This window comes from Macaca mulatta, chromosome 7, assembly GCF_049350105.2.
Source record: "Macaca mulatta isolate MMU2019108-1 chromosome 7, T2T-MMU8v2.0, whole genome shotgun sequence".
NCBI lineage: Eukaryota > Metazoa > Chordata > Mammalia > Primates > Cercopithecidae > Macaca > Macaca mulatta.
This window is the reverse complement of record NC_133412.1, coordinates 31,845,231-31,857,329: the sequence shown is the minus strand read 5'-3', so window position 1 is coordinate 31,857,329 and position 12,099 is coordinate 31,845,231. Positions and strand designations below refer to the sequence as shown.

The following is a 12,099-nucleotide window of genomic DNA, read 5'->3' as shown; positions in this document are numbered from 1 at the left end:
AGCACCAGCTCCTCTTTGTACCTCTGGTAGAATTCAACTGTGAATCTGTCTGGTCCTGGGCTGTTTTTTGGTTGGTAGGTTATTAATTGCTGCCTCAGTTTCAGAACTTGTTATTGGTTTATTCAGGGATTTGACTTCTCCCTGGTTTAGCCTCGGGAGGGTGTATGTGTCCAGTGATTTATCCATTTGTTCTAAATTTTCTAGTTTATTTCTGTAGAGGTGTTTATAGTATTCTCTGATGGTAGTTTGTATTTCTGTGGGATCAGTGGTGATATCCCCTTTATCATTTTTTATTGTGTCTATTTGATTCTTCTCTCTTTTTTTCTTTATTAATCTGGCTAGCAGTCTATCTCTTTTGTTAATCTTTTCAAAAAACCAGCTCCTAGATTCATTGATTTTTTGAAGGGTTTTTCATGTCTCTATCTCCTTCAATTCTCCTCTGATCTTAGTTATTTCTTGTCTTCTCCTAGCTTTTGAATTTGTTTTCTCTTACTTCTCTAGTTCTTCTAATTTTGATGTTAGTGTGTTGATTTTAGATCTTTCCGTCTTTCTCCTGTGGGCATTTAGTGCTATAAATTTACTGCTCAATGCTGCTTTAGCTGTGTCCCAGAGATTCTGGTATGTTGTGTTTTCATTAGTGAAGTATAAATAAAATCTTTTACAGACAAGCAAATGCTGAGAGATTTTGTCACCACCAGGCCTGCCTTACAAGAGCTCCTAAAGGAAGCACTAAATGTAGAAAGGAAAAGCTGGTACGAGCCACTGCAAAAACACCAAATTGTAAAGACCATCGACACTATGAAGAAACTGCATCAACTAACAGGCAAAATAACCAGGTAGCATCATAGTGACAGGATCAAATTCACACATAACAATATTCATCTTAAATGTAAATGGGCTAAATACCCCAATTAAAAGACACAGATTGGTAAATTGGATAAAGAGTCAAGACCCATCAGTGTGCTGTATTCAGGAGACCCATCTCATGTGGTAAGACACACATAGGCTCAAAATAAAGGAATGTAGGAATATTTAGCAAACAAATGGAAAGAAAAAAAAAACACAGAGTTTGCAATCCTAGTCTCTGATAAAACAGACTTTAAACCAACAAAGATCAAAAGAGACAAAGAAGGGCATTACAAAATGGTAAAGGGATCAATGCAACAAGAAGAATCAACTATTCTAAATATATATGCACCCAATACAGGAGCACCCAGATTCATAAAGTTCTTAGAGACCTACTAAGAGACTTAAACTCCCACACCATAATAGTGGGAGACTTTAACACCCCACTGTCAATATTAGACAGACCAACGAGACAGAAAATTAACAAGGATATTCAGGACTTGAATTCAGCTCTGGACCAAGCAGACCTAATAGACTTCTACAGAACTCTCCACCCCATATCAACAGAATATACATTCTTCTCAGCACCACATCACACTTATTCTAAAATTGACCACATTATTGAAAGTAAAATACTCCTCAGCAAATGCAAAAGAACAGAAATCATAACGAAGAGTCTCTCAGACCACAGCACAATCAAATTAGAAATCAGGATTAAGAAACTCACTCAAAACCGCCCAAAGACATGGAAACTGAACAACCTGCTCCTGAATGACTCCTGGGTATATAACAAAATCAAGGCAGAAATAAACACGTTCTTTGAAACCAATGAAAAATAACTTTTAAAGCACACAAAGTAAAATATCTTTAAAGGCAAATGATCCCTTTTATTCATATTTAATACTTATTAAACCTAGAGCAATTTCTGATATTAGTCACCAAGGTTTGGCATGACAGTTGAGAAAAGGACAACAGAACCCATATTTTTAACCCATGTTACAGCAGCAGAAGGCAGACCTTCACCACAGGGAGTCACTCTCCCAAAGCACACCATTTTCACCCTCGCCCCAACATAGTATATGCCCATGTTCATGGTCTAGGAACACCAAGGAAATACATTTTCAGCACTACTGGGCACTGGACCAACATAACAACATAGGAAAGGTATATATAATTTCAATCAAGGATAAAAATTTACCAATTTTAATAGGTGTAAGGTATTCCTTACAAATTCTTCTCACGGTGACGTAATGATGTAACAGTATCTAGCATTTGTATAATACTTCTACAAGCTATTCTTTAGAAACTTCTTCTATATATGTTTCTCATTTACTATTATACCCATATTACAACTCAAAAACAGGCACAGAGAGGCTTGGGTACTTGTCCACGGAAGTGAAGCTAGTAAGTTAGATTCAAAGTTTGACTCTTTTCTTCTAAATCCAGCCTGTCTTCCAATGTCCCATACTGCCTCTGACGAATGTGCTTATGTAGGAAGTTGAGCCTGTATATGAAGACACAGTGCTGCGTAAATATCTATTAAATATACTATAATATAATAATACTATATTAAATATACTATGATATGACCCTGGCCTCTTTGAGTCTCTGAGTGAATTAAATCTGTTTCACAGAGAGCCAAAGATGGGCCATATACTTCAGGGCAGCCTCATTGACTCCCTATAATGCAACTCTGTATGCTTTTGGACTCAGAAATTATAACCTGGGCTCTAGTCATGATAGACAGATTTGGCTGTTTTAAATATTTAAAGATATACATAATTATATTTATATAATTACAATGGATAACATTGAAAGGTATGTGACATGTGAGAGGTACGTGGAGAGATTTTCAAGACACATTTTTGTGTTAAAGTATTTATCCTAACACTATGTATGTAAAAGCCCAATATATAAAATTATGTGAAAGCAAACTTCTCTGGATAAAGAGGAAGGTTGGGGACCCCTGAGGCATGTATGTGGAACTCCAGCTCCTGTAATTTGAAAACTGTTTTTCAAGGGTACCATTTCTAGCTTGCTGGTGAGTATTTGGCATGGACATAGGGTAGAAAGCAACAGATGTGTCATGGAAGAATAAAACAGGCTATCCACAGAGAAATTCCTGGTATGAGACACAATAACTCTGCCAATTTTGCTGCAGATGTACCGTTTCCACTTTCCAAAGATCCAAGTCTAAGAATTAATCTTGTGTTTATGGTCAGCTCACATACTTGGCATGCTGACTAATCCTGCTTAGACTGGAACTAAAAGAATAGGAATAAAATCATTGTCATGTGCGCAGCTCGTTGTAGGATTTTTGCTAGTTGAAAATGCAGCTTACACCTCAATTTGTGAAGTGGTGAGGTCTTGGTGGAGAGAGTGTAACATAAAGAAGTAAGATGTTTTATTTAGAGAGGCTGCACAGGACAAAAAGAGCTTATACATTTATAATATAACATGATTTCTAAGGGAATTTTCTCAAACCACCTTGAAGACTTTCAAGCCTCTATTGTTTATTTTAAATAATAGAAAATAAAGGTGAACGAGCAAATGCCTCTTTAATTCAGTCTGAATTAATCAACTTGATAATGTAAGCTGAAAAGCATATATTTCAGAACCTGAGCTATCTAGATTGGCTGAATACAAAACTAATTAATCAGACAATTTTCAAATGCCATGTGTACTGGCTGGCAATAAAGATTTCCTGTCATATAATGAATCGCATTTTCGTGAAAATTTACCTAGCTGTTTTCCCTCCCCTTGGAATGCCTGTCCCTCATTTTCATATATCAAAACCTTATCCACCTTTAAATACCCAAACCAAATCAATTTTTTATTCATTCTTTGAATGAGAAGTAAATATTGTACTCATTATCACTTTACATTTTATGTTTGTGTTCCTTTCTTATTTCTCCTCCTAATCTATTAGCTCCTTGAAAACACAATCAACATCTGGCTTTTAAGTATCTCCTCTATGCAGTGGCTTTTAAGTTATGCATTCTGAATTAGCCCTGAGGATTTCTGCAATTCTTCACGACATATTTCTTTCAAAATTTTTAAATATCTTTTACAAATACTTAAAGCTCATAGATTATTTCCTAATTTTATACATTATCTCTTTCCACCAATAATTAAATGATATGACACATATGGTGACATAATTGTCTACTTCTAATTATACTTTAGTAAGATGGAGTACAAATAAGAATCAAAATGTACTGAAAATAAGAGTCAACCCATTTTATCTATTAGCCCCATTTTATAGATGGTGAAATGGAGTCAAAGTCACTCAGCTAATAGTTGGAAGTAACAAGATTACTCAAAACTTTGTTATGTTCCACAACTTTGGTCACAGGACATAGAAAGCAAATAGTTTCTCTAATAATAAATAATACATCTCCAAACTACTGATTGGACTTCTGAAAAACAGAAGGCATTCCAGTGAGAGGTTGAAGCGAATTGGGATTGCCTGGGCCTGCTGTTCATCACCATCATATTCACAACCAATGCTCATGTATTTATAATGACCCATTTCTGTGTTGTCCATAGAAAAGAGTCATAGGCTAAGATAAAAATGTCCAGAGAACGTATAGACAATTATGTTGTAAAAGTGAAAATCTACATTAACAAAGTAAAGAAATGAGGAAAAGTATTTCTCCTTCTCTCTCTCTTTTCTTTTTTACTTCTTCCCTTTTCTCTCTCCTTTCTTCTGCACATACTTCCCTACCTACATCCTATTATCTACTTATCTATATACCTATCTTCTAGATATTTCCCAACAGAGAACAAAACATAAGGCTTAATTTTCCTACTAAATATTGACATTAAATGGATAACAACATTAGACTTATTGATGTAGTAAGAAGGCAGCCAAAGGTAAATGGAATTAAAACAGAAGTCATAGTATACAGAAGAGATTCTTCCTATGAGTTATTTCTTTTTTATCCTTACCTATTTAAATATTTTATAATTATGACTGTGGGAAAGTTTAGATGGAAAGAAAAAGAAATGCACTAAATAAGTTTAATTACCTGGAAGAGTATCCAACTTTTTTTTTCCTTTCCAACTCTTATTTAAATTCAGAGGGCACATGTGCAAATTTATTACATGGGAAAACTGCATGCTTTGGGTATTTGGTGTACAGATTATTTCGTCACCCAGGTAACAAGTATAGTACTCAATAGGTAGTTTTTGATTCTCACCCTCCTCCCGCCCTCCACTCTTAAGTAGGCTCTAGTGTCTACTGTTCCCTATTTCGTGCCTATTTGTACTCAGTGTGTAGCTCTCACTTACAAGTGAGAACATGCAGTATTTGGTTTTCTGTTCCCGTGCTAGTTTGCATAGGATAGTGGCCTCCAGTTCCATGCATGTTGCTGCAAAGGTCATGATCTCATTCATTTTTATGGCTGTGTAGTATTCCATGATATATATGTACCACATTTTCTTTATCCAGTCTCCCATTGATGGGCATTTAGGTTGATTCCTTGTCTTTGCTATTGTGAACAGTGCTGCAATGAACATATATATGCATGCATATGTCTTTATGGTAAAAAAATTTATATTCCTTGGATAGATGCCCAGTAATGGGATTGCTGGGTTGAATTGAGGTTCTGTTTTAAGTTCGTTGAAAACTCTCCAATCTGTTTTCCACTGTGGATGAATGAACATACATTCCTACAAGCAGTGTATAAGCATTCCCTTTTCTTCACAACCTCATCAGGATATGTTATTTTTTAACTTTTTACTAATAGTCATTCTGACCAGTGTGAGATGGTATCTCACTGTGGTTTTGATTTTCATTTCTCCAATGATTAGTGATGTTGAGCATTTTTCTTTATGCTTATTAGCTGCTTGTACGTCTTCTTTTGAGAAGTGTCTGCTCATATGCTTTGCTCATTTTAATTTTTTTTTTTTGCTTGTTAATTTATTTAAGCTCCTTATAGAGTCTGGATATCAGACCATTGTCAAATGCATAGTTTGCAGATATTTTCTCCTATTCTGTAAGATGTCTGTTTACTCTGACAATAGTTTCTTTTGCTGTGCAGTAGCTCTTTAATTAGTACTATTTTTCATTTTTAGTTTTTGTTGCAATTGCTTTTGGAATCTTCATCATAAAACTTTGCCAGGGCCTATGTCCAGAATGGGTTTTCCTAGGTTTCTTCTAGGGTTTTATAGTGTTAGGTTTTACATTTAAGTCTTTAATCCACCTTGAGTTGATTTTTATAGCAGTGAAAGGAAAGGGTCCACTTTTAATCTTCTGCATATGGCTAGCCAGTTATTCTAACACCATTTATTGACTAGGAAGTTCTTTCCCTTCCTGCTTGTTTTTGTTGACTTTGTTGAAGATCAGATGGTTGTAGGTGTGTGGCTTTATTTCTAGGTTCTCTAATCCATTTCATTGGTCTATGTGTTTCTGTACCAGAACCATGCTGTTTTGATTACTGTAGCTTTGTAGTATAGTTTGAAGTTAGGTCCTATGATGCCTCTGGCTTTGTTCTTTTTGTTTAGGATTGCTTTGACTATTCAGACTCTGTTGTTTTTTGTTGTTCTAAATGAATTTTGAAATTTTTTTTTCTAATTCTGTGAAAAATATTGCTGGTAGTTTGATAATAATAGGATTTAAACTATAAATTGCTTTGGTAATATAGCCATTTTAACAATACTGATTCTATCCATGAGCATGGAATATTTTTCCATTTGTTTGTGTAATCTCTGATTTCTTTCAGCAGTAGTTTGAATTACTATTCTAGAGAAATTTCAGCTCCCTCGTTAGCTGTATTTCTAGGGTTTTTCTTGTGTGTGTGTATGTGGCTATTGTGAATGGAACTGTGTTCTTGATTTGGCTCTCAGCTTGGATGCTATTGGTATATAGAAATGCTACTTATTTTTGTATATTAATTTTGTATCCTGAAACTTTGCTAAAGTTGTTTATCAGATCTAGGATCTTTTGGGCAGAGACTATAGTGTTTTCTATGTATATGATCACATCACATGTGAACAGAGATAGACTTTCTCTCTTCCTATTTGGATGTCTTTTATTTATTTCTCTTGCTTGATTGTTTGGTTAGGACTTCTAGTACTATGTTGAATAGGAGTAGTGAGAGTGAGCATCCTTGTCTTGTTCTGGTTCTCAAGGGGAATGCTTCCAGCTTTTGCCCATTCAGTATGATATTGACTGTAGGTTTGTCATAAGTTGTTCTTATTATTTTGAAGTATGTTCCCTTAATGCCTACTTTGTTTAGGGTTTTTAACATGGGGCGATGGTGAATTTTATTGAAAGCCTTTTCTGCATCTATTGAGATGATCATGTGACTTTTGTATTTAGTTGTGTTTATGTGGTGAATCCCATTTATTGATTTGCATCTGTTAAACCACCTTGCATCCTAGGAATAAATCCTACATGATAATCCTGAGATAGCTTTTTGATATACTGCTGGATTTGATTTGCTAGTATTTTGCTGAGGATTTTTACATCTATGTTCATCAAGATATTGACCTGAAGTTTTCTCTTTTTTTGGTTGTGTCTTTGCCAAGTTTTAGTATTGGAATGATGCTGGCCTCATTGAATGAGTGATGGGGCAGTCCCTCCTCCTCAATTTTTGGAATAGTTTCAATAGGATTGGTACTAACTCTTTTTTACACAACTCATAAAATTTGGCTGTGAATCCATCTGCTCCAGGGCCTTTTCTGGTTGATAGGCTTTTTATTACTGATTCCATTTCAGAACTCATTATTGGTCTGTTCAGGGTTTCAATTTCTTCCTGGTTCAATCTTGGTAGTTTGTATGTTTCTGGGAATTTATTCATTTCTTCTAGGTTTTCTAGTTTGTGTGCATAGAAGTCTCTGTAATAGTCTCTGAGGGTTATCTGGATTTCGGTAGGGTCGGTGGTAATGCTCACTTTGTCATTTCTGATTGTGTTTATTTGAATCTTCTCACTTTTCCCCTTATTAGTCTAGCTAGTGGTCTACCAATCTTATTTATGCTTTCAAAGAACAAACTCTGTTTCATTGATCTTTTATATGGTTTCTCATCTCTCAATTTGATTCAGTTCAACTCTGATTCTGGTGATTTTTCTTCTGCTGGCTTTTGGGTTGGTTTACTCTTGTTTTCCTAGCTTCTCTAGGTTGTTAAATTGATAATTTCTAACTTTTTGATCTGGATGTTTAGCACTATACACTTTTTTCTTAACACTGCTTTAGCTATGTCCCAGAGATTCTGGTATGTTATTCCTTTTCTTTTAAAAATTTCAAAGGGTTACTTGATTTCTGTCTTAAATTCATTGTCAAAAGTCATTCAGGAGCAGATTGCTTAATTTCCATGTAATTGTTTAGTTTTAAGAGATCATCTTAGTATTAATTTCTAATTTTATTGCACTGTTGTTTGAGAGTGTGATTGGTATGATTTCAAATTTTTTGAATTCGTTGACAGTCGTTTTGTGGCTGATTGTGTGATTCATTTTAGAGTACATGCCATGTGCAGATGAGGAGAATGTATATTCTGTTTTTGTTGGGTTGAGTGTTCTGCAGATGTCTGTTAGGTCCTTTTGGTCAAGTGTAGAGTTTAGGTCCTGAATATCTTTGTTAGTTTTCTGCCTCAATGATCTGCCTCAGTGGGATGATGATATTCCCCACTATTATTGTGTATTTATCTATGTTTTTTCATAGGTCTCTAAGAAATTGCTTTATAATACTGGATACTCCAGTATTAGGTAGATATATGTGTGAGATAGCTAAGTCTTGTTGAGTTGAACCCTTTATCATTATATAATGCTATTGGGTTTTTTTTTTTTTATCGTTGTTTGTTTAAAGCCTGTTTTATCTGAAATTACAAAAGCAACCCCTGCTCTTTTTTGTTTTCCATTTTTTTGGTAGATTTTTCTCCGTCCCTTTACTTTGAACCTATGCATGTCATTGCATGTGAGATGAGTCTCTTAAAGATAGCTTCCTGCGTTTTAAGTGGGGCATTTAGTCCATTTACATTCAAGGTTGATATTGATACGTGCGAGATTATCCTGTCATTGTGTCTTTAGCTGGTTGTTATGCAGACTTGATTGTGTAGTTACTTTATAGTGTCTATAGTTGATGTACTTAAGTGTATTTTTGTGTTGGCAGGTATTGATCTTTCATTTTCATGTTTAGCACTCCCTTAGGGACATCTTGAGAGGCAGGTCTAGGGTAACAAATTTCCTTAGCATTTGCTTGTCTGAAAGGATATAATTTCTCCTATGCTTATGAAACTTAGTTTGGTGAGGTATGAAATACTTCTTTAGAATTTCTTCAAGAATGCTGAATATAGCCCCCCAATGTCTTCTGGCTTATAGAGTTTCTGCTGAATGGGTCTACCGTTAGCGTAACGGGATCCCCTTTGTAGGTGACCTGCCCCCTCTCTCTAGCTGTCTTTAATATTTTTATTTCTTACTGACTTTGGAGAATCTGAAGACAGTGTGGTTGTCTTGTATAGTATCTCCCAGGGGAGATAGTAAGACTGCTGATTATATTAGGAAATTCTTATAGTGAATTTTGCAGCTCCATCAGATCACTTTGATTCTTTCTTAAAATGGCTATTTTGTCTTTTAGCTCTTGTATCATTAGATTCCTTGGGTTCCTTGGATTGGCTTTTGACTTTCTCTTGAATTTTCATCTTTTTTCCTATCCAGATGCCAAATTCTTTATCTGTCATTTCAGCCACATCAGCCTGGTTAAGAACCATTGCTGGAGAGCTAGTGTGGTTGTTTGGAGGTAGTAAGACACGCTGGCTTTTTGAGTTGCCAGAGTTCTTATGCTGGTTCTTTCTCATCTGCATGGGCTAATGTTCCTTTAATCTTTTAAGTTGCTGCTGTTTGAATAGCATTTTTTTTTTTTTTTTGCTTTTATATTCTTTCATGCCGTTGAGGCTTTGAGGATTTGACTGTGGTATACAATGGGTTCAGTCAAAGTCAATGGCTTCATTTCTGGAAGATTTCAGGGGGCCAAGGCTTAGATTGGCACTCCTAGATTGCATGCTCTAACCCTGGGACCTGGTACCAGGCCCATTACTTTGTTTTCTTTCTCCTCAAGGGTAAGCACCTGCTGCACTGGAGGGGCGAAGGTTTTCTGGTAACAACACTCTGATGGAGAGTGCTGGCCAAAGCGCTTTGTTGGGGCAGTGGCTGATGGCAGTAATGCAGTGGTGTCTACATGTGCTGGTGGCAGCAGCAGTCCCGTGGGGTGACTGCCATCCTTGTCTTTAAAGAAAGACATTGTAATTTCTCTTTTGTTTAAATCTTGGTCCTTTTGATATTAATTTGCCACAACAATAATAAATGAGATAACATATGTAAACTAACATATATGACACTGGTCCCTTGGTAGTCATCCAAAATTATTATTCACTTTTCTCTTCTACATTCAGTTCTGGTTTTGAGTACCACTGTTTAAGAAATCATGTGTCTGGTTGTTTTAGATCAATGATTCCCAAATGTGGACACATTACAAAATATAGGTGCTTCGACCCTGCCTCAGACTTACTAAACTGGAACTTCTAAGAGTAGGAACAGAACAAAAATCTTAAAAACAAACAGAGCAACCAACCAAACTTTCTGGTTAAGAATTTGTCTTAGTTAGTCATAATGGCCTGCATTCCCATGCACTCCCACCACCATTAAACTGTAATCTCCACGGTATCAGGGACTTCGGCTTTCTTTTTCATCACTGTCCAGTGCGTAGAATATGGTTTGGTACAGGTGAGCACTCAATAAATCATTATTGAAGGCTGGGTCAGGCAGCTATCTGCTTGCCTCTGAGCTAAGTTAATTCCAGTCACATCTGTGATATTCCCTTTTTCATCAGGTTTCTGACATGAAATCAGATATTCTGGACTCAGCTCAGTCTTTCTCTATGTCCAGGAGGATTGAAAACAATATGTTATCCAAGGAGCATGAAATTCCAAATCTCTCTCTGCCTCAGAACAGCAACCTCCTTAGTTATAAAACTTATTTCCCCTCTTTTTTCCTTTCTTGTACAAAATCATTCTTATTTTATTTTTTATCTAGTAATCAATTAAAGGTATGTTGCTTTTTAATGAATTTATTTATTTTTGAATTCATTTATTTCTATAGAAAGACTTTTAATGCTGCCTTACACAGAGGAAATCAATATTTTTCTTAAAGCCTTACAAGTCAAATTTAGGGCAATAAGTAAAGAGGAAACTGGGCAAAAAAACTTACGTTTTGTCCAAAAAATCCATGAGAGGTCTTAACACAATCTCTGCATCCATTGCTGCACTGTTCTTATTAGATGTGGTGTTTCCATTTGCTCTCATTTGATTTAATTCGAAACTCATCTGTTTTATACACTCTTCAATTATAACCTGGAAACTAAAAATAAAGAATATAAATTCTAGAATATAAGAATACATTCTGCCTGAGCCTGTTTCAATTTCACCCTAGGATTCTAATTTGTTTCAACTGGTGTGAATTCCCCTGCTCATGAGTTTTCAAATTCATTGTTTAACTGCGAAAATTTTTGTTGCAATGAAACCTTACGTATAATACTAATAAGTAAGGCAGATAAAAGTACTGTTCTTCAGGTTGAATTAATTTGAGTGGAGGTTCATTCAGTCCCTACATCTGATAGCCACAGTTGAGAGGTTCCTCTGAGCATGGTTTGGGAAATGACCGCTCTAGAAAGACTCTTACAGTATTTGGTTTTCTGTTTATGTGTTAGTTTGCTAGTGATAATGGCCCCCAACTCCATCCATGTGTCTGCAAAGGACATGATGTTGTTCCTTTTTATGGCTGAATAGTATTTCATGGTGTATATGCACCACATTGCTTTACCCAGTTAGGTTGATTCCATACTTTGCTGTTGTGAATAGTGTTGCAATGAGCATATGCCTGCATGTGTCTTTATGGTAGAATGATTTATATTCCTTTCAGTATATAGCCAGTAATGGGATTGCTGGGTCGAATGGTATTTCTGTCTTTAGGTCTTTGAGGAATTGCCACACTGTCTTCCACAATGGAGCTAAATGATGAGAACACATGGACACATGGAGGGGAACAACTCACAGTGGGGTCCATTGGAGGGTAGAGGGTGGGAAGAGGGAGAGGATCGGGAAAAACAACTAATGGGTAGTAGGCTTAATACCTGGATGATGTGTTACAATCTGTATAACAAACCCCTGTGACACAAGTTTACCTATGTAACAAACCTGCACATATACCCCTGAAGATAAAAGTTAAAAGAAAAATTATGTACTGCCACTGCCACCAT

General features: G+C 35.9%; 1 protein-coding gene across 1 annotated transcript in view; it reads right to left on the bottom strand.

Annotated features, from left to right (window-relative positions):
* UNC13C (unc-13 homolog C) overlaps positions 1 to 12,099 on the bottom strand; it is a 653,225-nt gene that overhangs the window by 86,002 nt on the left and 555,124 nt on the right. The window contains exon 25 of the mRNA XM_015142282.3: positions 11,052 to 11,201. Within this exon, the coding sequence (XP_014997768.3) occupies positions 11,052 to 11,201 (150 nt within the window). The remainder of the gene's footprint in view (positions 1 to 11,051; positions 11,202 to 12,099) is intronic.